The sequence below is a fragment of the Numenius arquata genome, chromosome 8 (assembly GCF_964106895.1).
Source record: "Numenius arquata chromosome 8, bNumArq3.hap1.1, whole genome shotgun sequence".
In the NCBI taxonomy this organism is placed as follows: Eukaryota; Metazoa; Chordata; class Aves; order Charadriiformes; family Scolopacidae; genus Numenius; species Numenius arquata.
The window spans coordinates 8,535,495-8,562,538 of NC_133583.1; the positions used below are offsets into that span (position 1 = coordinate 8,535,495).

General features: G+C 47.7%; 1 protein-coding gene across 9 annotated transcripts in view; it reads left to right on the plus strand.

The window, feature by feature from the left end:
* CADPS (calcium dependent secretion activator) overlaps positions 1 to 27,044 on the plus strand; it is a 218,268-nt gene that overhangs the window by 65,860 nt on the left and 125,364 nt on the right. For all 9 annotated transcript variants that reach the window (XM_074151901.1, XM_074151904.1, XM_074151902.1 and 6 more), the window contains exons 4-6: positions 12,951 to 13,031; positions 17,355 to 17,591; positions 19,867 to 19,988. In XM_074151901.1, coding sequence (XP_074008002.1) covers positions 12,951 to 13,031; positions 17,355 to 17,591; positions 19,867 to 19,988 — 440 coding nt within the window. The remainder of the gene's footprint in view (positions 1 to 12,950; positions 13,032 to 17,354; positions 17,592 to 19,866; positions 19,989 to 27,044) is intronic.

Genomic DNA, 27,044 nt, shown 5'->3' on the forward strand with positions numbered 1-27,044 from the left:
GTCCTTTCTGCATATGAAGTGCGTTACCCTCAGTGGAAGCTTAAAGGGAAGACCGAGGGTAGAATACTGATGAAAGGGGATCAGAGAGCAGGTCATCAGCTTATTTTTGCAGTGCGCTGCCATTCGGAGAGCACCAAGAGACCTCAACAATAGCCGAGACTATAATGCCGTACTCTCAGAGTGTCCAATATATTTTCCCTAAATCTGTAAGCAAAAGCCTCCTGCCCTGGTAACAATTTCAAAGGAAAGAGGTCATGCCTTGCTCAATGTAGCTCGAAATAAACTGCGTTTCCGCAAAAAGCGGGAGATGAGAGTGCTCCTTGCAGAGGACCTGTCTGAAGGAGTTACTGTGCAGATACAGTGGGGCCTGACCCACCACCCAGCCCGTGTCCCAGCCTTAAATCAATCGTATTTTGCTCATGAAACTCTGCTGCGGAGGACTGTGCCATCTCCCCTGGCATCCTAGCCCTCTCCTTGCCTGCCCTCCCAGGGTGGGCTGCCCCTCGGGGGTTCAGGGGTGGTGGGTGCTTCTCCCTCTTCTCCAGCTGTGGAGCTGGCACGTGCCAGCGCTGAGGTCGTCCAGCCTGAGTTGGGATGGAGGTGTTGGGCAACTAGTGTTTTATTTGGCTTTAAATGCAAAGAATAATTAGTAAAACTGTGAAAAATGGCTCTCTACCCTATGGGGTTGGAAAGGCTTTGCCTGGAGGCTCCATCCATACTGAGCTCTAGGGAAAGATAATTAGGAGGCAGCCGGTGAAGCCTGGAGGGGGGAGCAGGGGAAAGTTAGCCATGCTGTTGTGTATGAAGTGTAGAACCCTCAGGGTGGCACTGGATTTTTTTCTGCCTTGATGCCCCCATAGACAAGAAGTTGGGGTCCCTGTCTCACACGGTGCTGCGCAGAGTTGCAGACAGCGTTTTAAAACGCTCGACGGCAAGCTGACTCCACTCGCCATCTCGTGGCGATGGCTGTCTGGGGCTGGGGTGTGCAGGGCGGCTTCTGCAGCCCCAGGCAGGCGGTGGTGGACAGGCGGACACCCCATCCCTCCGCTCCGACTAGAGCAGGGCTGTGGGCAAACAGCTCTCCTGCAACCCCCCGGGAGCAGCTCGAAGCTCCATGTAATAATATTCCACATGGAGAAAGACGTTAATGACAGGGAACGTGATTGACTGCCTTTTTCTCTTGCTGCTGTATTATCTCTATTTAAATCAGCTGGCATTAACTGCAGTTATATTTAACACTGTCTGTCTACACGGCTGAATTTTTAGATTGTTAATTTTCAATTGCAGATCGCTTAATTACGTCTGACTTTGTGTAAATATTTGTAACGTGAGTTAATATTTTCTATTACGTGCGATACACATTCTGGAAAAAACTAATTGTTCTCGCTGCTGCGCACCGGGTCTGGCGGGAGCCGCCGAAGCCTCGGTGCTCTCTTATCTAAAAGGCCGTTGCCTTTTACAGCTGATGTGTCAGAAATTGAGGTCTGTAGCCGGCGCTGTCCGTGTGTTATGGTCGGGAAAGCCATTAGGATTCATTTGGCTCCCCGCCAAGAGGAAAATAAAATGTTTATTGTCTGCAGCGCGGTAACAGGGTGAAGACTCCACGCTCCTGACACTGCACGTATGTATTATCGCTGCGCTCCTGGAGCCCGCTCTGAGCATCAGTATGAGCCGTGGAGGGCGATGGCTCTTAGCCGAGGAGGACTTTTAAACTGTACCGTTTTCAGGGACTTTGAACCCCAGGACCCTGTTCTCATATCGGGATGCCTGCTGCCCATCCTCCCCTGCCTGGGAAGAGCTGTTTGTGGTCTGTGTCTATCCTGGTGGGGCTCCTGCAGGGTTTACGTAGTGAAGGTAAAAGACCGAGCATCTCGTGCATCTGCTTGGCTCTCAGCTGCGGCTCCTCCGTCTGGGGGTGCACTGAGACAGGGTGCCCAGGGCAGGGAGGAGGAGGACTGCGTCTCCCAGCAGGTCCCCAGACGCATCCACCATCAGACTGTTCTGTGGCGCTGCCTGGGAGCCCTGTCTGGCACAAAAATGCAGCCGTGCTTGAAAAACCTGCGAGGTGCCAGCCCACGGCAGCAGCCTCCAACAGCAGGAAAGGAGGGAGACACAAAGCCACCGGCTGGACCTTTGTGGGTAAATTGCTATTGGGGTGTATCTTCCCAGGGAGCAGTGCCCTGTCCTTTGGGGTGCACCCGCACCCCCAGGAGATACCTGTGCTGCCGTGGGCTGGGTGATGGCAGCAGGTCTGGCTGGAGCCGGCGACCATCGGCATGGAAGGGTGTTGGGGGTCAGCCAGGCACCGACCGAGCCCAGATTCAGGGTGGGACGGCGCCATACTCGCTCTGTGTCCCAGCTTCACAACTGCCATGTTTTGAGCTGGTCAGAGTAAAGCTGTCGCAAGCCCAGGAGCTGCAGTGCTGTGCTCCCCAGGCTGCCATGCAAAGGGAGGTGTGGTGTCCTGCCGCCCCGCAGGAGCTGCCGCTTCCAGGCTGAAGCATCTTCTTCTGTAGTTGTTGTAGTATCTGTGCACATAAATAATTTATCTTACATTTAATATGGATGCATAACAGCATTTTCCATATTGCTGAGATGGCTTGCTAGGCTGACCGTCCTCACCAAGTAAGGTAATGAGGATGGGGTACCCCATGGGAGGACTTGCCCTATCTGCTAAGATCTCTCCCCACCTTGTGCTGAACTCCTCCTCCTCTCACCTTATGGACTAGCCGCTTTTAACAGCATCACATTTTTGCTCCCTGTGCTTGTTTCTGCATAGCTGTCTCTCACTGCTTTTCTATGTCTCCTTCAATTCTTCTCACACCCTTCATCTTAATGCAGGTGTCAGAGCATCTCGCAAGGGTATTGTGCAGGGTTAAATCCCACACGACAGCTTGTGGCTTCTCGTCACCCTTCTCAGAGGTGCTGTACATCCATTTTGTGCCACTGGTTTTTCAGGTGCAGAATAAGTCCCGTTGGAGGGGACCAGGCAGTAAAAGATGTGGTGGATGTTCCCAGTTAGCGGAACTAGGATTCCAGTCCCTATTTCTCATGTGTTTTTTTCCACGTTGTTGAATGCTGAATGTTGAATTATTTAAAAAAGAAGTGGCTTTTCTGAAATGCAATGATAAATTAGATAGGATTGGTACGGCTAAGAGCATTGCTTCTGTATAAAACCAGGAAATTCTCCCCAAGGTAAATTTCTCTGAAATCTTTGAATGTCTCAGAGCACAACTGTCAGAGCACTTTTCTAAGGCAGGCGAAGAATCGGCCTTTTAATTAGCATAATATAATTATTTGGCATAATAATAATGATTGCTTATTAATCATTAATAATTGTTGCTCTTGTTGTTATGTATTGATCAAAGGGACTTACAGATGTGAAGTTTCTGCTCTGGATTTTGATAATGCTCCACTAATTGGTATGAATTTGGGTGCAGCCTGGAGGGACTGAAAATAGCCAGGTCTGCTGTGGTTGGCAGTTCCCTTCCAGTTCTCCATTGCTGTAGGAGTGGATCTAATGGCCACAAATACAGAGATTTCTGGAGAATTGTGGTCTTAGTCATGGATGGGACCAGCAACTTCAGGTCCCTTAAGATGCCATCCACTGAGAACATGTAGCGACCTCTTTGCATGCTGAGGATTTGCTGCCTAGAGGATTAATTCTCCTAACTGCTTTCTCCCTGACTTTATGAGAAAGTTTGCTGCATCAAACCAGTGTGAAACACATCAGCCCATTCAGGAAAACAGTCCCTTTAGCTCTCTGGTTGTGATAATCTAAATTTCACGAATACCAGAATGAACTGTGTCGGGCAGCACTACAATGTGTGCTACCTTAGTCCTTGAAAAAGGGGGAGCCATAACCTTCCCTCTATATTCCCTCTCCTCTTTTTCTACTGACACCTCATTGTCTGGCATATAAGGGAACCAAAGCCTTGCTCTTTGTGGCCAAAGTCTCTGCTTTGCCAGTTCTTCTGCAGAAAAGCATCCATCACCGTTCTACTGCAAGAACCAGTGTTGCAATTCAAACTCCAAGGTACACACTGACATACCTCGAGTATTTATTTTGGAGAACGGCCGTCCAATTTCAAGATACACCTCTGCGGCAGGAAAGTTTCTTTCTGAATGTGTTTTTTCTTTCAATTTTATGTTAGCTATTTTTAATGAATAAGTGATTATCATTCACATGATGATCTGTAGCTTCTGTTATCTACACGTTCACGTGTATCATAACCCCTACCAAGCACAGTGCTGGTTGGGTCTCTGTTTCACCACCTGGTCTCAGCCCCTGAAGGATATCCGCTTTTGTGTCAATGTGGAGACCAGATAGGGAATTTTAAATTTACATCTCGGGTCTTATCCTCAAGCTGTCCTCAGAGCTGGGAGTGAAGTGTGCTCAGCCAGGGAGCCAGCTACGCAAAGACCCCTATGGGGAGGGATGCACGGCATGGCCAGGGAACCCAACACCTCTGGTTCAAAAAGGGCTTCTCCCTGCAGGAGCAGCATTCCTCGCAGGATACCTTATCATCCCCGAATACCTCTGCCAAGCATCAGAAAGCAGAGGTTTTGACTTGAAATATGTACTTACCCTGTGACACTGTGAAGCCCATCAGAAGGTGCCTCCTCATGTTTGTGGAAGGCTTTCAGATGCCATGGCCATGGAAGTTGGTTGAAAATCCCACAATATGGTGATAAAAGAGCAAAAAAAATCTCAGCTCCCTGCTTGAATCAACAGGAATTGAGACCTCAGGCCTGAGCACATTTAGCACAGGTGGGGAACTTTAAAAGGAGGGAATTCCTGTGCAAGAGCCTTGCCCTGGCCCTGCCTCTTGTGGAGACACCATTGGAGATGTTCCCACATCTTATTCCATTACCTTTAATCCTGGTGAGTGACTGCGTACTTCAGATTTGCTGGAGCAAGTCCTCATGCAGGTCGCTTTAGTTCCAAAGGCCAGAGCGCATTAGGAGTTATGTGACAATTATATTTATCATTAAGCTTTTAATCAAAAGATGAGGATTTGAGGGTATGTGGATCTTTCTTCCATATTGTTTGGAATGGGTTAAGTGCAGCTAATTCTAGCTGTAAAAATTACTTGGAACTGAATAATAGTTTATTGTCGTATGTTGGAAATTCAGGTGATTCTCTTCCTGTTAACTGATTAAAAATTCAGCATATGCTAAGCTGTGAAGAAACACAAGCTAAATGTGGCGATCTACCTCTGGCTGCACCAACCAGCCAGAGCTCCGGTTTTTTTTGGGTGCCGTAGCTCAGAGCACGCTGCCCACACGCCTGCGAGCATCCTTATGCAATGCCATAAGAAGAGAGTATTAAGGCATGCTCAGAGGTTAGAGCCTCTGGACAGCTTAGTTTTTAAGCCCTTTCAGTGTCGTACACCTCACACGGATGATCTCGCAGAGGGATTTGCGGGGTACAGAAGTTCTCTGGCCACAGAAAGGACATGCCTTTCGAGTGGAAGTGCTCAGCCATCCCCCTTTTTTAACAGCTTGCAAAACATTTGCAAAGGCAGGCAGTGCTTTTTCTTCCCCCCCCCCCCCCCCCCCCCCATTTTGCTGAATCTGGTTTTTCATTTGCTTTGATTTATCATTACGCATAAATCTGGAGGTATCTTTGCACAACCTGCTGGAAAGCTGCGGGCTGGGTTTGCTTGTCTCAGCTTTCCTCAGCCTTGCGAAGCTGCAAAGGGGTGGGGGGGAGTATGGTGGTAGGCAGGTCGGTAACTGAGATGGCACAGGTGGGATATCCACTTTTCCTGCAGAAGATCTGTGCCGAGCACCCGGTTGCCCTTGCAGCACCATTGGTACGTGCTGGTTGATTTGGCATCACTCTGCAGATGAGCAGTGGGTACCCATGGGTGCTGCTGCTGGCTCCAAGGAGGCTGCGAGAAATCTCTCCCCGCAATGCCACCAGCGCTTCCCTGAAATATGTTGGAAGTCAGCTCAGCTTGTGGGATAAACAGCTATCCAAAAGGCAGAGTTTAGATGGGAGTTAATTGGAGGGTGGATCTCTTGACCTCGCCTGGTGAAGCAGGCACGGTCCCAGCATTTGCCTGCGGATGTGATGGGTGAGAGCCTGGGCAGCTGGTGGAGCAGAGATTTATCCCAGTCGTGTAGGATTCAGCGCTTGGGTGAGGTGGGGCCACTGTACATCCCGGGGAATGTTTTCACCAGTGAGTCTGGTGCAACCCTAAAGCTTCTGAACCGTGAAATAAGATTTCTCTTAGAGAGGGAAGCGTCAGCCCTTACCAAAATATCCAAGTCCTTTCTTCTGCTTTAAATCACCTCCCCAGGACCCCCTGACTCAGGGCAGCAGTGGTTCATTAGATAACCCAGGAGCTTGCCGGGATAACAGGAGCGGGCACCCATCCGCAGCAAACAACTGACAATGTGCAGCCACAGTTGGAAATGACTGAATTCCTGCAGCAGGGCCGATTTTTACCTACACAGGAGCAAAATGATGCAGGGCTTTTCTCCAGGAGTGGTTTTGAGGCGCTGTAGCCCTGGGGCTGTGTGAGGAGCTGGGGCGTACAGGGGAGAAAAAGAAATTTTTAGTTAAGTAATAGGCACAGATTGTAATTCCTTAAATTTAGCACAATGTAAAATTCCCCTTCAAACATTCTGCATGACTCTGAGCCTACAAGATTGATTTCTGGCAAAAGCAGAGGTAGCCTTGAGCATCCCTGTCATGCAGTGGCACCAGGAGAGCGGTCGTCCCGGGATGCGTGGGGATAGTACAGTGTTGTGGTGCGGGAAGCTGGTGGAGAGGATGCGTCCTGCCGGTTCCCTTTGGATCTTCCAAAATCCTCCCTCAAACCGCGTCAGTGACAACTGCTGAATCCACAGTCGGGCTGTGCTGATGCTGCCGGTTTTGCTGACACGGGAAGGTGCATAACACGGGGAAGCTGTCCTTGCTTCCTCTTCCTCACTCCCGTTTCAGGTCCCAAGGCAGCTGGTGGTCTGAGGGTTGCAATTTGCTGCTCGGAGGATTAGCATGTTGCCCAGGGCATTAGCGACTGATGCTACCAAGGCAGCTTAGCATCATTCCCATTCCCAATTTAAAAGGGAGGTCAGCATCCCACCTGCGGTCAAGGGAGGGAGCGTTCAGATCCTCCTCCGCTTTCTGCTTTAGAGACGTGGGCAGAGGTCAGGGCCTCGGGCACTGGGCTGCCTCCCTTGCCCTGCCCTTTGCCACTCATAGAGAGTGATTTTATGCTTCTATAAGAATATTTACTGTTAGCGGGAAAAGGATGCTACAGAGCAATCCATGATGGTGGCTTAGGAAGCGGTGTGCGGTTCACGGTGCCGCTCTGTCCTGTCTCATATCACTTTATCTCCTAGAACAGTGGTTTTCCAGTGAGAAACAGAGCTTTTGTGCAATGAGTCACTTTGGGGGCCATGTGTTTCTTTCAGCTGGAGCACCCCCGTGCTGCTGATGCCACAAGTTGTGAGTACACCTGGACCGAAAGATTAATTATTAATTGATGGGTGCTTATGAATTTTTCAGCATTTTCTCTCATTGTGCATCACAAAGCGAAACCACTTTTTATGAGACAAAGATCTCTCCTAAAGCCCTACATCAAAGCTGCAAAATTGTCACCCATATTGTGATCTTGTTCAGCCTTCACATGCAGCATGTTTTGCTTTGAAATTCTTAATCAACCATTTGCTGAGCTACAGAGCTCCCAGCGTGTCACAGGATGAGCGCCTTGAAACTTTCTCTTTGAGGCTTTTGGTACCTATAACTGTACATGACACGGGTATTTGGCTGCATTTATTATTTTGGGAGGACTTAACCCAGGCTTAGGAAGGACACGAGTGGGTCATGGCTTTTGTCCTTGTCTTCCATCCTGGGAAAATCATTCACAAAGCGGGATTTTCGTACCCCCCAGCTGCATGGTGGTGTTATGGACATGGGGATGGAGACAATTAATGTTGGAGACCACAGAGAGTGCCCCATCCAGGGCACTCGGTAGCAGCCCATCTGTGCCTGCCTTTGGCTTTGCAGCAGGAATTGCCGGTCCCTGGGGGTCGATGCTGCCATGGGGTGAAACCAGCACATGCGGTGGCTGCGGATTTCATGCAGACCTGGACTAAATGCTTTCCTTTCCAGCAGGTGAAGAGCCAGGTTTGTTTCCATTCCCAATGCAGCACCAAGCAGGTTGCTGCAGCTTAGCATTCACGTTGCCAGAGCATTTAAAACGTGGTTTTCCGGAACCTCATCGCAAATGGCTTGTCCTCTGCAGGAGTGCATGGCACAGGGGAGGATGGCTGGGTTTGCTATCACCTTGTAACCTTTCCCAAAGGCAGAGGAGATAGTTTCAGACAGGCTTCAGGAACGAGAATGTTGTGAATCTTGCTGCCCTTGCTGGGAAGCAGGGATGAGCATCAGCAGTGTCTGTCAGGGAGGAATTAAACTGTTAAATGGGCTCAGTGTTTTGTGGCTGGGGCTGGTAGCAATTATACCAACAATACCCGTCACGTCTACAGCGCGTGATGTAAATGCCAGGCTGATCATTGAGGGTTGTGTCTGTATGTTGCATCCTGTCATTATAAATATACCTACATCGTTATTTCACTATCAACCCTCGTTGCTTACAGCATTGTTATTTCCACTAGTGCTGAGCTCAGAGTGTGGCTGTAGATCCCATGTCATGTTTAACTCACCTATGTATGTTGGGAGCATGCTCCATCAGTATGTCTTTGGTGGCATGGCCACCCTTCTCTTACCGACCAGCTGAGTGCTGCGTATGTTGTGTCACTTGTGCCACCGGCATTGTCCCCAGGCTGGGTCAATTAGCCCCGGACACAGCCCTCTCACTGTGGCTGATGGCACGAGGGCCGTACCCTGCTCGGTCCCCAGGCAGGTGGGTTGGTCTGAGGCGTTAACCCAAGCAAAACTGCCTTGGGCATAATGAAGAAGGGAAGGCAACCTGCGTGGCCCCAGTATCGCATTTGGAGCCAGGGCTGTGATTGTAAATGGTATGGCTTTAAGCTGTAACAAACTGAAGCTGGAGTTTTAAGTATATAACATTTTGACTCCAAAAATGTAGGAATTTAAAGTCTTCCTTAACACTATTCATGTCCTTGAACTGCCTCCGGTGTTTCTTGGGGTGAGCGGAGGTGAGCCTGGGCTCCTGGCTTCAAAAGCTACAAGGCTTGGGTCAGGCAGGAGGTCTCTGACACACCAACCAAATAGTTTAGATGTGGATTTGGTAGGTCCCTTTGCATCTTATTGCAGATCTTATGACTTAATTAGGTTGGTTTGTTTGCCTCTCCTTCTGCCTTTCAAAGGTGTGGAGATGTTATCTTCTGTCCCTCTGGGATAACATGAGGAAAAGTCTCACAGTGAATTTGTTTCAGGGTCGTGGAAGTAAAGGGATTTTCTGCAGGCCAGTGGCTGGTTCTTACTGGTGATTAAAACTGTTGAACTCACATGATGAACATTTTTAACATTTCTTTCATTTACTAGTGCCCATTAAAAATTATTCCTTATCAGCAGTTTATACGTAAAAAAACCCTGTCTTCTGCAAGATGTTTTTCTTGCAGTTGAGTGGTCAACAGGGGTTAAAGCAGACACGTGCCCTGCCGTGTCTTCAGCCACGGGCTGGCTGCGATGCTGGTCAGTTTTGGGTTCCACTCAGAATCTGACATACATAAGTGCATTGCATTTTTATTGTTTTACTTTAGCAACCATTACACCAATGTAGATAATCTCTGCAGGGCAAGCAGAGGGAACTAATGTCGTATGCGGGTAGACGTATGAAAACATCTAATTTACCAGCAGGCAGTTGGGTAATGATCAGTTGAGAATTGCAAATTATGTACGTCATATATTTGTGGCATGCTGCTGAAGAAAAGCCCAGTGCATATGACAAATCATATATATAGTGAAATTTATAATACTTTTCACATTTAATTGACTGGGGCAACCTTATGATTTATATCTTTGCTTTATTCATAGCATACCCATAACACAGCCATAATGCAGAACGAAACTAATTCAATTTCTCTTTGACTTTGTAAATCATTTATATATTTGGCTGTCAAGTATTTGAATATAAAGTGGGCATGCATATGGCAAAAAATAAATAGCTGATTCTCTAGTTAAGTAATTGAGTTTTAATGATATTGGGGTCTGTGTTGCCTTACTTGAATGTTTAGTCTTGCTTAGATAGCATGCCTTACATTTGCCCCTTGCCTTATTTCACAAGGAAAGTATATTTTATGGGCAGCAGCATTACTCTCTTAATGGCCCTATATAGTGTTATGGCTGTTTAAACCGTACTCGGCGTGCTTTGACGGCAGCAGGAGCTCTTCCCAGGTTGTCACGGATGAAAACGTGGCTGAGCTGTTGGGCTGCAGCTCTTAGTCACAAGAGGTCTGCTGGAACGGGCCAGGAGGACAGGCAGGGGCTGCCTCATTAGGACCGTTCTGTGGATAACACAAAGAAAATACTGCATTGGCTACAACAGACTGTGATTTCCTCCCCAAAGATCAGTTTTTGCCATGGAGCTCTCATGCAGAGTCATTGAAAATACAGCCTGGAAAGATCATTTTTTTCGTTCCTTTAAATACCAAGTTACCTGGCTTGGCATCGCTAATTAATCTTGGGAAGAACAGCCCTGAAAAGCAATACCTTACCCACTCAAGCATAACTGAGGAGACTGCCTAGGGTGCTTGTGTCTCCTGAGAAAAATAGTCTTCTGCAGTCAGATCTTTCCTTGACATGGTTTTTGACACCTGTAGCGTTACTGGAAAACATCTGCAAAATCAAGATAGTGCAGAAAGTGTGAGGCAGTTTCCTGGCTCATTATCATACTGCAGAAACAGCTTTCCCCCACAGCAGCATCCTTCATTTCTAAATTTAGTGTGTGAGTTATTTTGGGTAGTGTGTGATTAACCTCAATTACTGTAGCTCGGATGGAATTTCAAATAATGCCCCCTCTTTCAGAGTTGCAAAGAAATGGAAATCTGGGACTGTACGTTTCCTACCCTTAATGAAGCAGCTCTGAGAGATGCACATCGTTGGAGGTCAGCTGCGTGATGCAGCTGTTCATGGAGAAATCAGTGGGGGCAGATGATCCCAAAAGGTGCTGGTGATCCATGGCTCCATACTGGTTTTGGGATCAGGAAGATGAAGGTGAGGGTAGCAGGTTATGGGGTACAGCAGGTGTGAATGAAACCTGGGTGGCCACAGCAGAGATCACTGAAGCTTCAGTGGATTTGGGTCACGGTCAGGACACTTTGTAGTTTTCCTGCTTGAGCTAAATCAATAATGGAGGCTTTCAAAAACTAATCAAAAATATACTTTCCCTCAATCTCAGCCATAGTGAATGTCGGCTTTTTGGAAAATCATTGGTGGTGAAACAATATGCGAATACGCACCTGCACGTGTGCAGGTCTACACGAGTGTGTGTGAGAGAGGGGAGATGCAGGATGCGCAGGCAGACGGCTGGGAGGATGCTGTGGAACGCGGTGGGTCTGGGGGAAAGCGGCGTGTTCCAGACCAGCCGGGCAGTGCTGAGGGACAAGCTCGTCGCTCGTCAGGCTGAGAATCAAAACTTTTGTCGTCGCTGTAGCTGTAACTTTCCAGACTGCACTGCACCAGCCAAGCCTTTCTTTTGTCAAGCAGTTTGTCTCCAGAGGAGAATAAAACCCAGGGAGGTGGTTAGCCCAACCCCAGTCCAGCAAATACAGCTCATTTATGTGTAGCAGTCGGTGGGAGAGCTGACCTACGGCAGCTTGTGGCTATTGCATTTGCTGGTAGCCAGAAGGGGCCGATACTTTGCAAATGAGGGTGGCATTTGGATGGAGGAGCCAGCCCTCCTTTCTGAAGTCACAGTTGCTTGAAGACGTGAACCAAAATTGTGAGGGTTTGCACGAGGCCAAGCTTGGGTTTGTGCCTCGTGGGTGGAGCGATGCCATGACCACCCTGCATATTTCACTGCTGCATATTTCTAGCCTTGTGCTGTGGCCAAAGTGACCCCGGAGGAGTCTAAAGAGTGGTTAGAGTCTGGAAATCAGCTATAAAATTGCCACCTCATTACAGCAGCTATTGAATTCTTCGGGGGCTAGTTTGATTTTGTGCTTTTGTTGTTCTGTAATTTATGTCTGTGTATTCCCACTAAAAATAACAGATCTGCCCCTAGTCCTACCAAGGGGAAATTGCTCGCAGCAATCACTGTGCCTCTGCTGTGTGTGCTGTAATTGCATGCTTAACTGGCAGAAACAACATGTTACCCTCAGAAGACATTTCGGGGCCAGGCAGCGGCCAAACAGTGAACCCCAGGGCTGTGGGCAGTGTGTTGCAAAATAAAAATAATGAAAAAATCTCTGCTGAAGGCTGCAGGAAAACCCATTGCATGAGTTGGGTGGCAGCACAGGGATGCAGCAATATGAGAGAAAAGGGAAAGAAAATGAGTAAATGCTATTGATGTGCATTTCTTCTGAGTTGCCTTCTGTCTTTTTCTGGATGGCAAGCAGGGGCAGGGGGTGTTTGTCTTGGTGATCTGGAGCTGTCATTTGTCTTGCCCCAGCACGGGGGGGTTATGGCTTCCCAAGCATCAGCCTTCTGGAGGGCACCCCACTTTTCTGGGGTTCAGATAGTCACCTTCAAGGCTTGCTACCACACTGACTCACTGCGCAAAGTGGGTCTAAGACCTCAGGGTGAGGATGCTCAGCCGCAGGAGGCAGCTGGGCAGGCACCAAAACAGGGTCTTCACAGTCCCTGGTCCTGTCCATCTTGGGATGGTGAACATGGTGTGCATCCTTTGTGGGGGGGCTCTGTCCCAGAGCGGGGCCTGTCACCACTGCCCCTGTGCTGTACTTCATTGATAATGTAATACAGATGGTTAATTTGAAGAAGTGAACTGCTTGTAAAGGTGCTGCATTGGTTAATTTTTCACCTTGATTTTCTCTTTGTTTTTATACAGCTGGACAACCCAGATGAACAAGCAGCACAGATCAGACGTGAGTTAGATGGACGTCTTCAAATGGCAGAGCAAATTGCCAAGGTAAAAAAAAGTCTTCTGTATTAACAAGCTCTTCATATAGGAGCACACAAGTAGTTTGGTGCAGCCCCAGGTCTTGTCCTTCCCTCACAGGTTTCTTCTCCCAATAATCACCAGTTTAAAATGAGCAGATTTTTAACTACAAACAAAACAACAAGTACAGATGAAGCTGTGGTGATGCACATTTCTTGGAATGTCCTGATGAGCTGGGACAGTTTAGATTCCCGCAAAATCCCCTATGAATCCTCAGCAGTGGGGAAGAAATTGTCCTTAAGTAGTGTTCCAGTTAGATCTCCAAGTGCACATCTGAGCCCTCTTTGGCAAACTGAAATGCTAGACAATGAAGTGGGTGATGGCATGTAAAAAGGAGCCAGGAATTGCCCTGATGGGGTTTGTGCCGTTCTCTGGGCTGCTGGGAGCCACAATTCCCTGACCATAAGTAGATGATGCCCCAGTAAAGGTGCTTCAGATGTGCTGTCTCAAACATGTTCACACTTTGCACACCAGCAGTCAGGCTTGTGTTCCACCGTGTGGACATCATCAACGGTTTTCATAACTAAGCGCTTGTCTAAGCTCCCCAGAGACACTTCTGTATGGAGACATCTCCCTAGGGGCAAATCTCACCCTCACACAGTGCAGATTTGCGTGGCCTCTGGTGGGCCATAGATGGAGGGAAACCCTGAATCCTGTTGACATCAGTGTGGCCGAGATTTTATCCTTACCTCTAGTCAGATGCCCTGAGTCACTGATAAAGCCCTAATGGGGCTGAAGTCATTGGGAACGATCTCTCTGGCTCCTCTTGATAATCAAGAAACTGTTACTGAAGGAAAAGAAAAATGTCTAATCAGAGAGACTTAGCTCAGGCTAGAGACCTGCCTTTCAGCAGCAGTCCTCCTGGCATGGATGTGTGCCAAATGGTGGGCTTTTAATGAAAAAGGTAATACCAGAGCTGTTCGCTGAGATGCCTGGGTGTGAAAAGCAGAGCGCGTTCCTTTATGGTCAGGCTAGGTTAGGAAGGATGCCGGTAGCTCCTGCGCAGTTACTCCTCACTAAGGCTTCTGTTAAACAGCTACAGCCCTTGTGTCTTCAGGGAGGCAGGTTCTGTTTTTCCCTGCTTCGCTGACAAAAGTAGTGAGGTGGCCAAGGACCACGTGGCCAAACGATGGCGCAGCAAAGCAGCAAAACGACTGCAGCGCCTTTGTTCAGCTGTTGGCCCTTTGCCATTTTATCGTCAAGAAAACCTACAGCATTTTTCATTTGTGACAAAATGTAAGCCCCAACGCGGAGCGCTGCTGCTCCGGTTCTGCGGTGGGTAGCCAGGCACTGGGTGCCAGAATGAGATTGCCTGGTTTCCTTGTTTCATTTTCTCTTTATGGCATGTGGGACAACAATGTGCATGGTTCAGGAGCAGCCAGCAGAGGCTGTGGCTTCATGAATTATTTTTTGCAAACGAGAATTTGCCATTTCCATTCCTTCCCCAAGGATGCTGAAAACAAGCCGTGCCACTGCTGGCCTGGCAAGAGCCAGTCAGGGGAAGGTCCTCAACACAACCTGACATTTCCCAGTGCAGAATTCAACCTTCAAAATACAGCTGTGCAGCTTGGAGGGGGGTTTAGAGTAAAAGTGACTTACCTGTGATACAGTTGGCAAGTATTGATATTTAATCTCCTTCACGTTACTGCTGCAGGCCTTCTCTCCAGAATGTCAGATCCCACCAGCACCTGCCTACGAGAAACCGTTGTTCTTTCAGACTCACGATTACCATCTTTTGGAGGCATCCAAATGACCTTTTGAATCCTTCTTTGTATCTTCCTTTCCGGCCAAGGCTATTTTCCCTCTAGCATAGGGCAGGTTCACAATTCAGCTCAATGAAAGGGTAACATTTCCAATTTTATCTCCAATTTGCAGCTTTTAATGCACAGGGAGACTTATCGTGCTTGTGAAACCAGCCCTGAGGTGGCTGTCTCAGAGATTCCATGCTACAAGCAAATTAATGCCTCGTTAATAAATTAAGAAATTCATGCTAGGACATTTGTACTTCAGAGGGAACGAAGGCTTTGGAGTCTGACATGACCTGGGATCACAGTGTTGCAGAACTGGTACCTCTGCAAGCCCTTGTCTGACCTGTCGTGTGACACCAAACAAGTCACTGTGCACACCAGCTTTCCTCGGTGGCCGGTTACTGCATCTGGAAGCCAGGACACAGCTCTGGGGCTTTTTACCCCCTCATGTGTCCTGGAGAGTGCATCTCAGCACAGCACCAGTGCAGCGTTAGGCAGAGTTCCCCGCTGAGATTGACTCCATCAAAGCACATAAACCCAGCCTTGGAGCCAGACAGCTTGAGGGTGGCACTCAAAGTCAAGCAGATGTTTTAGAGCTGAGTCTGGACAGGCTTTTCACTCTGCGTGTTGTACTTTTCCAGCAGCTAAATGAGAGCAGCCTTACAGCTGAGAGCTAAGTGATGCCAAGGCAGAGGTATATTTTTCTCTGCAGTAGCAAGTGCTCTACTATTCTGTGGTGCCTTTCTCCCCTCCCTGTCACCTGGCCTCAAGGGCAAGGAGGAGCACATGTAGGGGCAACTAAATGAGACCTTGTGATGACACCAGAGCAATATGTCCATCTGGGGCTTGACCCACTCTGCTTCAGCCTACTGTCTGGTCATTCCTTGCGGTCTCTTAACTCTGCTTCTCTCCACACTTGTCCCCATTTCTGGTCCTCTCCCTGCTCCAAGTACACGTGGAGGTGACTAGCATCCTTTCTTGCTGTTGTCTGCATCCTTTGATTGTATCTTCCTCTAGACTTCCCCCAGCTCTGTCTCCAGTCTGATGGGAAACTTGGGACCACACCTGCAGCTCTGCATTTCCTTCATCAGACCCAGTCCCAGCTAAATTGTTACACATCACTTCAAACATCTTGGTTTTAGTCTCAGTATGAGAAGTTGCTGGTGGCACACAGTGAAATGTCTCAGTCCTTGCTGCACTTCTGAAGAGGTTTGTAGGGTCAGCGCCAAAATTGCAGTCCCTGGAGAGACGGATAGCAGCAGGGTGAAAAGGCAATAATATTTGAACATCATTGCTTCAGCAGTAGTTCTCAAAATATACAAAATAGTTGGATTATTTTTTTTCCTGGGGTGGCTTGCAACTTATATAATGCATAGACAAAAAACCAGACTGATTAGGTAGTTTATCTTACACCAGGTCTAATTTATGTGAGGGAATTGCTTCCCAAGATTGAGACTGGAAACAGAAGACTATATTTTAACTGCTCGGTATGAGTGCTGCTGTGAAGCTTGTATTGGGCAAGCTCTTGAGGACTGATGCAAAAACTAGTGCAGCAGAGTGCTTTTTCGTCAGCCTGGTGACAGTCTTCTAGAAGAAACATGACTCTGTTTGCTTTTCTGGCACACATTTTACAAACTGCTTTTTACAATATTATGGATTACCACTAAGATACTTTGCACATCAGCCTTAAGTTCCCAGGCTGCAGCTGCTGCCTTGCTGTCGTACGCCTTGCACAGTCTCTGTAACCCACAGAGACATCCAAACCCTGAGCAGATCCCAGGCATGGGCAGAGTTGTCAGAAGACATAGGGCTCCGACCAGTGACCCTAACGGAGCTGGAGTGTGAGCAGCAGTTCACAGCTGAGAACACACGTTGGGGAACATCACATTTTATTCTGTCACCTTTGGTTTTAATGTTTAAATGTCCTGTTTACAAGAAGCAGCACTGGAGACTCTCACAGTGAAAGGTTTTCTTGCTGGAGGGAGACACGGGCCCTGACAAGTAGTGGAAAGGGTGGTTTTCCCCTTCTTCCAACTGGGACCACAAATTCCTGCCCACACATTGCTGAATTTCCCTCCTTGGACTCCTTTCACACCTAGAAAACTAATGGAGCAACTGCTCAGAAGTGTTTTAAAAAGAGCTGGCACATTTGGGAGACTGGAAAACAAGTCTCTAACTGTCAGCATCCCTTGAATCATTAGTAAATTGCTGTCAATCACAAAGTTCAGCTGAGATCTGGCCTGGAGTGTTTGTGATTGCCTATACATATATATGAAGAAGACCATTTGCAGATAGAAAAATGAATGAAATGCAAGTGCACGCAAGAAACAGTGAAGTTGGATAAGTACCAAGTAGTAATTCTATGGGAAGCTAACAATAATGTTTCTGCATTACACAGGGGGAAGCTGTAATTTGTCATCTGGTTTGTGGGAGTTCCCAGCTCGCAAACCTCTCTGCAGATGCTCCTGGGGGATTCTCCCAGTGCAACAAGTGGATGCTGATTGTCACCGCAATTCATTCTGTTGTTTTTGTTTCCAAATCCAAGGAGCGCAAGTTTCCGAAGTTTGTGTCCAAAGAAATGGAAAACATGTACATTGAGGAGCTGAAGTCGTCTGTCAATCTCCTGATGGCAAACCTGGAGAGCATGCCGGTGTCTAAAGGAGGCTCCGAGTTCAAGCTGCAGAAGCTGAAACGCAGTCACAACACCTCAATAATTGACATGGGAGAAGAAAATGAGAACCAGCTTTCCAAGTCAGACGTCGTGTTGTCGTTCTCCCTGGAGGTAAGCGTCACGCACACAACATTGTGCAGAGTTTGTGGGAATAAAAATCACAGCAGCCGACTTCTGCTCAGTTCAAACTTAAGTTAGACAGAGAGAGTTCAGTAGAAATCACTTTCTGATCTCCGTGAGAAGTGGCCCCTCTCTGAGTTTTGCCTGTGGTCAAACACTCTGTCCTTTCTGGTGTCTCATCATCTTGTTGGAACAAACTGTGAGATAAACCGTCTGGCGTTTCCTGCTGATGTATATCAAATGGCTCAGAAATCTGTATCATTAATTGACCTCTCCGTGCTGTTTGTTACTCGGTGTACCCCAGTAACCCTGAGCCTGTATTGTCCCTGAAACCAGTAAGATAATGCAAAACAAATTTCAGAATGCTTAATATTTATTTATTAATTATTTAATAATTATTAAGTATTTCCCTGCGAGCCTTGCTTTCCTCTTTGGAGAATTGTTTAAAATTGCTGGGGTTTGAATGCACCCAACAGATTGGCTTGCAGTTTGTGTGGAAATACTGGGCTTTGCTGGCTTCCTCTTTGCTTTGTGTTGAGCACTGACTTTCTGCTCAGCGCTCTGTTGAGCAGTTTGTCTGTACAGCCCAGGGGAAGGCAGGATGCTGCAGGGACCCGCTGTTACCTCCAACACAGGCTGGCTCGGTCCTGGAAGCAGTGTTGCTGCAGTAGCTGTTTTCAGCCAACTCAATTGTTCTGCGCAAACATATTTGCGGTCTAGGGAAGACATTTACTCCAGGGAGTCATCAGCACACCCGTACAAAATTGTTGTTGTCTGCCAATGAGTGGGTTTATGTTACATTGTCAAAACGTAACAGGATGGGGTCAAAAATGTAGGATGCAGAAAAATCAGAAAAATTCTATTTTTGTGTAGTTTCCTGTTTGATTCTCTTCCTAAGGGGTCTCTTGTTATATATATATCATACTAATGCAAAACTTGATGACACCAGTTGTCCAGTCTCAGAGTTTAACTCATTAGATGTCTGAAACCATCTTTATAACATTCCGTTCGGTCTTATTTAAAAATAGGGCTATGAACCCAGAGACAGTGCCTTCACGAGCAGCATCAAATAAAGCCTGACTTCTGAGCATTCCTGTACAGAGGAGCAGGGAACAAAGCAGTAGACCTCTATGTTGGAAAAGCTTGTGCAGTGTGTGTAGCCGTGCATAAAGGGACTTGCCCTTACAACGGGGTGTCTCAAACGCTTTGCTCCAGCTGAACCCCATCTGGTGGGAAGCAGAAGCTCAGTGAAGCACTGACTTCAGGAGCTGACAGGTCTGTGCACTGCTCTGTGCACGAAACTCGTGCTGCAAAAGAGCTTTTACCAAAAATGTGTGCTCATCAGAGGGTCTGTGGAGCTCTGCGTGCCAAGGCAAGGATCCTCAGTACAAGGACAGATCAGAAGACCTGAGGAGGGGAATTTTAAACCCCTGTATATATACTTCATAGGTAGCTGTAATAAAACACAAACAGAAACCCTCACAGTGTTTCTTGCAGAAATGTTTAAAGTACATGGTTAATGGGATTAATCCCCTTCCAAAAAAAAAAAAAAAGATAATTACTTGCAAGAAACTCAAGAAACTTAGATGGTGATTTCTTAAAAAAGATGGAGAAAGACTTTTTACCAGGGCCTGTAGTGACAGGACAGGGGGCAACAGTTTTAAACTGAAAGAGGGTAGATTTAGATTAAATATAAGAAAGAAATTCTTTATGATGAGGGTGATGAGACAATGGAACAGGTTGCCCATAGAAACTGTGGATGCCTCATCCCTGGAAGTGTTTAAGGTCAGGTTGAATGGGGCTCTGAGCAACCTGGTCTAGTGAAAGATGTCCCTGCCCATGGCAGGGAAGTTGGAACTAGATGATCTCGAAAGGCCAAAACCAAACTGTTCTATAATTAATCTTGAAAATAGGCTTTGGCACAAGCTGAGTAGCTGTGTGCTTTTTTTCTGAATTTCACATATCAAGGCACTTTTAGGTGGGGCAGGAACATGTCTGTGAGGCCCATCTCCTGAAGCTTGGTACAGCCCTGAGGGTTTCAACAAGCCCATGTGCAGTCAGAGGGAGACCTCACATCTCCATACAGACCTCACTGGCTGTCACGGTCCCTGCTCAGCATGGGCAGTGCCACCATCCCTACCCACCTGCCACCATGAACATCAGCAGCACGGGGAGGACCCCAGCACTGACTGGCCCCGCAGGTTCAGCCGCCAGAGCGAAGGCTGAAGGAGGCAGCTCCTTTTACACTCCTTTCTTTGCCCCACAGGTTGTCATCATGGAGGTGCAGGGTCTGAAGTCACTGGCCCCCAACCGTATTGTGTACTGCACCATGGAAGTCGAAGGTGGGGAGAAACTGCAGACTGACCAGGCTGAAGCCTCAAAGCCAACGTAAGTCTTTCTTTACCTCTTGCTCTCTCCACCGTGCTCTCCTCTGCTCCATCTCTGCACTGCTGAGCTGCCTCCTGCACGGTCACAGCAGAGGAGACTCCAAGAAGCAGAGAAGAAACGTGGCCTTCCACGTATGCAGAGCATCATCTTGCGACTAAGAATGGCACATAAGCCCTGATGGAGGAAAAAAAAGTGTTAATGACAGGCTTATGTCTCTTGTAGCCATAGAGACATAAATTTGTGCCTATACGTAAGTACTTTGCTAAATAGGGATGGAGTTAAGCATGTGCTTAGATAAATACTTGTCTGAGTGTCCATCTGAACTGGTGCCATCAGGTGTGGGTACATAATCTTGTCTTTACTGTCAGGGTTTCGGCCCTATGAGAAAGGGAAACAGCTGGCAGGGATGTGCTCCAGCAGCCACAGCCAGAGGTGGGAAATAGCTGCTGGGGAAAGCTTTAGGTGACTCAGTTAAAGCTTTATTTGAGGCCACTCTGCCCTGGTCCAGTTCAAGGGCAGAGTCGTCTTCTGTAATCTTTGACCTGGTCCCCATATCCTCAGCCTTGCCCCCATACTTTTTTGTCTTACCCAGATGTTGTTATAAGCTTGCTAGTAGTGATTGATCTTTGTTAATTTGGAAGGAGAAAATGATGAATGGCTTATTTCCTGTCCAATTTGTGGGATTAGTTAACTTGAAACACTATCTGTATGGATTTGAGGCAGTTTTCCTCTGGTTCTCTGCAGACGTTTCCAGCTTAGATGAAATTCTCGGTGCTCGTCCTCACAGTGGAGAATTGCCAAGGTGATATGAAGCCTCCTCAGGTGGTGGGGAGCAGTGCAGGAGGGACTGCTGTTGGGATATTCCTTCCCTGTTCCTATATGCCATTCCCCCAGTGGCATTTCACTAGGACCTTCCCAAGGTCATGGAAGGACAGCCAAAAACACACCCGGTTATGTTACATGCGAGCACCCGAGTTCAAGACGAGCTGATGCAGGCAGGAGGAGAGCAGAGCCGAAGGCTGCCTTCCCTCGGTGGTTGTCCTCGCACAGAGGCACAGAAACTGCTGATGCCTTGCGCCCTGTGCTGTACTGGAAGAGCAGGAATCTGCAGTAAGTGGTTTAAAAACAATATTCCCAATCAGAGAAAGTGCTGCAGCCTGGCTTACTTTTCAAAACGCTTCGAAATCTGCTTCAGAGAAGGAAGTAGGAGAGCTGTGCTTGGAAGAAAATTTCCATAAGAACCTGCAGTTGTCACTATTTGAGGTATTCTTATTGCTTCAGTGGAGAAAGTTGGGCTCTATTTAGGGGAAATTACTACTACCCATACTGAAAAGCACACTTCTGCCGGGTTACACGTGCTTGTTTAGCTTGGTCTGTTCATCCCCCTTTTGCTCAAAGGGTCTGTCCTTCCTTATGCAAGCCTTCTTGCTGTCAGCCATAGGACCGTTTATACAAGTGTTGTTTTGAAAATAAGGGCTGCAGGAGTGAGCTCTTTAATTGAGTGGGTCTTTTCATCATAATGAAGTGTACAGTGTCTGGGCATGAAGCCATCAGCCCTCAGGAAAATGCAGCCAACGCTGAATGCTGCGGCTTGATCTGAGTTATGCAAGTCCATCACACTCATCCTCTCTCTGCACTGGCTTCCCATAGAGGTGTGAGTCAGGCTTGAAGTCCTCGGGGTTCCTACAGCACTTGGGCTAATACCTATGGAAATGCCTTAGGAGGGGAGTAGGTTTGACAATGACATTCCTTGATGGTTCTGGGACTTTTTACTTGCAAAACCAACTTCCAAAACCAGATCACCCAAGCCAAGGCTCTAGAATAACCTTGCGCAGAAACTAGAGACCCAGAAAGCTTGTCCTTTTTTACTCTCTGCATCAGAAGTGCTTCTTTCACCTTGTTTCACCTCCCAGGCACGACAGCCCAGACATGGAAAACCAAAGCCCTGTGAAAGCAATTTATTGCACTTAGATTCTCCTCTTCAGAAGAGAAGGAAAGGGAGAATGAACCAGATGTGACATGTTTGTCATGTTGCTTAATACAAGACTTGAAGGCCCTCAGGTACTCCGGTGATGAGGGCGGCGATAACAGCAGCTCAGAGAAGAATTTGGTGCATTTTTGAGCTATGCTGCCTTGAAGACAGAAGATTTGTGGTCAGTCAAAACAGCCTTCTGGAGTGTCTCTTTACATGCGGACATCGCTTTCATCGAGGTCATTCACATTGTGTTTGCTTGTGTGCTTTTTATCATAAGCAAAACACTCATTGATAAAGGACCTATATCAGCAAAAGCACGCCGGACTCCTCTCCGGCGGACCTCGCTCCCCGGGCATCCCAGGTTTTGTGTGCTTTGGCAGGGATGCTGCCCGGCCTGGGCAGTGAGGAGCACGCTGCAGGGATTTTGAAACTCAGCACTATGAAAGTGTAAATACCGTACATCCCAAAACTTTTCTATCTCAGAGTCTCAAAAAATAGAAATGCAGGTTAAGGGCCTGAACTCGGAAGATGCGGTGAATACAGTTCTGTAAACAGGCAGTATTTTCTCAGATTAAGATGTAAGTCTTCAAACTGTTTGAAATTCAGTTTTGCTGTTGTCTGGAGGCTCTACAGGTTACAAAAGACTAAATTTGTCATAAACATCAGGGGGAAAAAAATTACATTTGAACAGTAAGATTCACTGGAAGACTTCCCTTTTTTACGACAGCCGTATGTCCTGGGGAGGTGGAAAGGAGAGTGTCATGGGACCACATGGCCTTGTAGGACATCTTTTTACCTAAGAATGACTCATGGAGTTGTTCACTTCATTCTCATGTGTCCTTGAAATGCCACCCCTCAGCTAAAACACTCAAGTAAGTCACAGCACAGTGGTGGCAGTGGCTGCTCTTCAGCTCCATGCCGTGCTGGAGGTGCTAACCTGGGCTCCGCATCCCTGATGGAAAAAGGCAGTTTCCCAGCCAGGGAAGGATTTCCAAATGCACTGGTCTAGGTCTGCGAGAGATTTACCTTTCATTTTCCCTGGTGCAAAACTGGCAGGTTTTGAGAATAAGATGTTTGAAACCGTCTTAGTGACTTTGGAGCTTGAATCCTGTTTGTAGATCTTGAAAGAGGCAGGGTATCAGCAGGCTTAGCAGCGAGGCATTCCAAGCGATCAGATGAGTCGTGTGCGAGGAGTCTGGCTCTTGGGACGGCAGTAAATACTGGTCTTCTATTTCTTCTCAGGCTCCACGTTGGATTCCTGACGTTTTAAACCCAATCCCTTCATGTGAGGATTATCTGCCTCAGCGCGAGTACAGGGGATGGCACAGTTCTAGAGAAAGCCAGACCTGAAATAGCAAGGGTTATTTCAGATCAGGCTTGCAGTGTATTATTAGTAGTGCTTTTAATAAGTTGTGTAAGAAAAAGCTTTTGTATTATGCCATAACCCGCAGATGCCTCTATAAAACATCCCAAATCCCAATCTGAGTGGGATTTTACTGCTTTTCGTGCTGGAACTGTATTCTTGCAGATCATTGAGGAGTTTATAGCCCTCCTTTTGCCTCATGTTGGCCTGACGTCTGCCCTCTGCGAAGCAGGGAGGATGAGGTGGCTCTGCACATCTCCGACAGCCCTTCCAGGAGCTGCACTAGGAATGCTGCTCTTTGCACAGCCAGAGAACAGGGTTGCTGAGGGATCTGGGATTAGCACAAAAGGTCCAGCTGGAATACCCCTGTCCTACAGTCCCTAAAGAGGCTGCTGGATATATTTAAGCAGTGACCTGTGCTTGTGGCAGTGCTCAAGGGCTGTACCAGGGATTCATCTTCTTATCATGTGGCCTTTCTCTGACATGAGCAGAGCAAAAGAAAACAAAGAGACCCAAACAACAGCAAGGTCCTACGTGCCTTGTGAATAAATGCTATATATTCACCTGGACATATTTCAGCATGCAGAGAAGTCTCATTCTCCTCTGGCTCACAGTAGAGAAAATCAGGGGTACCGGCATTGAGCTCAGCTGAACCATTTGGGTTAAAAGCAGTAAATAACTGGTGGGGGAAGAGTCTGGCCAACCCGTCTGGGCATTTTGGCATGCCTGAGAAGGGATGGAAATGTGGGCTGGTCCTCTGACTTTAGAAGTGGCTTCATTTTGAGGCTATATGTCCCCCCTGGCAGAGCAGCCTCTTCGGTCCTAGTGAAAGGGTTGTGCAGTAGCTCAGAGTAGGAGAAGTGAGGATGGAGCTTGTTATTTTTGAAGGAGAAAAGATCACTTTTTAGTGCCTGGTTTATTTTCCATGGAGTTTTCTTGAGCATGTGATGTAGGGCAGTGCTGGAGAGAGGGCACTCAATGGGTCTCATCTGACTCCGTGTCACTTCTTTTATTGTTTGTCGTGACCAAGAGTCTGGGCCTCGTGCCCTCTCCAGAGATTCACTCTTGATAAAGTAATGTCTTTAGTAAACTTTTAAAGCTCTCCTTCTCCGTTCCCTTAGCCACCACACTAGGAGACAGGAGTGCCCTGCTTTATCTTTATGCTCACTCCTGATGCTGCTCCCCGACTTGCTTTCAAGGTGTTCTGACAGCTCAGCTGCTTATCTCAGCTGTGGCAGGCTGCCCTTGTTCAGGTCCCTACATCAAACCTCCAAGCTTATCGCTCAACTAAGGTCTTCCTTTCAAATTGGTGTGCCGCGTCCAGCAGAGCCCACTGCCTGATGGCGAAGAGGGACAGGAACTGCACAGCATCCTTCCTCGGTGCCGTTCAGTGACTGTCTCCTCCTGAGTACTGAGCAGCAAAGGGAGAAGCTCTGCAGGGAGGGGAGGCTGGCGAGCAGGGATGCCCTCTCTCTCTTTGCAGAAGGGGAAAATCTGCTTTTTTTTCATTCAGGAGTCCCCTGCCTCAGGCCCTGCAGTTTGAAGTGATGCTCAGTGGCTTTGCACGGAGTAGGAGCGTGCTAAGAGCATTTTGTTGCCATCAGTGTTTTGCTGCCACGGTTAGTTGGGAGATGCTGCAAACACTTCCCTGTGGTAAAATGAGAAAGGTCCTTTTGAGATGAGCTTGCATGTATAAATATCAAATAAATATTCCGTACAATGTAGAACTAATTTAACTCCGCTAAACGAAAGGGTTTTATACTGATGTGAGTGGGAGTGGAGTTTAGCCCATAACTGACATTGTGTATCGCTCAGTACAGCCGCTCGTGCCGTGCCTGGTAGGTCTCTTCCAGACGTGTGTGGTTCTGCAGTCCAGGAGGCTGGCCTCTGCTCTCAGCATCGCTGTCCTGGCTGCTGTGACAGCCGTGCAAGCTCTGCAGACAGGCAGGAGAATCAGCCGCCTAAGACCTCCCAGCATCACAGAATCACAGAATGATATGGGGTTGGAAGGGACCTCTGGAGATCATCTAGTCCAACCCCGGGTGGACTAACCCATCACCTGGGTGCTCTGAGCCCGTGCTACATTCAGAGCTGGTGCTGTGTTGCAGAGGTATTGCCCCATGGCAAAGCTCAGGCAGAAGACCTGCGTGGCTACACATTTTTAAGCAGTCATTCATATTTAGGTTTGCAAGCCTAGTTAAGCCCTGCATAAGCAAAATTCATGATGCTGGGTAAAAAACAAAGCAAAAGGAAATTTTAGGAGATAGCTGCTTTTTTTGCTTTTTTTTTTTTCTCCACCCTCTTCTAGTTGGCTTCAGCATTAAATATAAGCTGTCTTAATTACCCAGGCTGATTGGCTTGCCTTTCCAGTTGCATGGTTTCTTTTCACAGCTGTGCAGATGTCTACAGCTTTTTATCCTCAGGAAACCTCCAGGAGCCATATGAACGTGTCAAAGTAGGTGACTGAGCCCTGGGTACCGCTAACATCAGACACTGTCACTTCTGAGATACAGCCCTCGTCCCTGGGGCGAGGCTCTGAGCTGGGGGTTGGTCTGGCCCAAGGCATCTGTTGGGGAATTGTCTTCCAGGAGAGATCTTCAGCTTTGCTCTCCACGAGCACAGGGCAGATGCTCTGAGCCCATGATGCTGCCGGGCTGAGAGGTGACAATGACAGGGACAGGAACTGCAGGGAAGTTTCTCTTTTAGCCCTTCTGCCTAGGGCTGAAGGGTACAAAGCAGTGTCCAAATCCCCTACGCAAGATATCTTTACTTACAGCTATTTAGCTTGTCTAGGAGCCAGTGAGACTGCGCACGGTTTTGCAGCTGAAGGGTTCTGCTGTGAGTTCAGCCTGACCTGCTCTTCAAATCCCCTTTCGTGCGTGTGATTATATTTCCATAATGCTTCTGAGATTTATGCGGTGACGTTCCCACTTTTGAAAGTGGAGGCTGTGGACAAGTCATTAAGCACAGTAAAAAAGGCACTAAAAAGTTATTACCCAGGTGCAAGCGTGTGATCTATTATGGGAAGTCTTCACGCAAGTGGTTTAGTGGCCTTTTTAATTAGGAATTCAGAACGTCTTCTGATGCTTCCTCGTAGCTGCTCTGCAGTAGGGGTACACAGCTCAGCTCCTGCCCCGGGGACCACGGGGGGACAAAAAATCTGCTTTAGATTAAGCAGCTGAGATTTTCCCCAGAATAAAGGCAAGGCCCTATAAGGATTCCCTTACCCCGAGTATCACTCAGACACCACACTGCCATGGTGCAGCCTCCTGGACAGCAGTGCAATAGTCTGCTGGGACCGCAGGTGGTGATCCCAGGTATTGTCCTACTCCCAAAGGTCCCATGAGCAGTCCCTCCTCTTTCCTGTTCTATAAACCTTACACTAGAAACTGTGTTGAAGAATAATGAAGGCTTGTTTCTATAGGCTTACCTCTTGTAGCTGAGCTCTCTGCTATCAAGTAAGTGCAAGCTCTGGCTGTTTTCCCTGACCTTTAGAGCATACATAGCATTGCTTTCGCATGGATTCTCTGCTGTCTAGTAAGGGTTGAGCTCACGCACCTTTTCTTTCACAGATGAATGTCTCTCTCTTCTCGCCAGCTGTCTAATTTCTTGAGTGTTCCTATGCACTTGGGAATTATGTATTCCTGTGATAGCACATACATTCAATTTTAAGTATTCCAGAAGGTGTGATGATGCCCAAGGCAATTTTCATTGACAC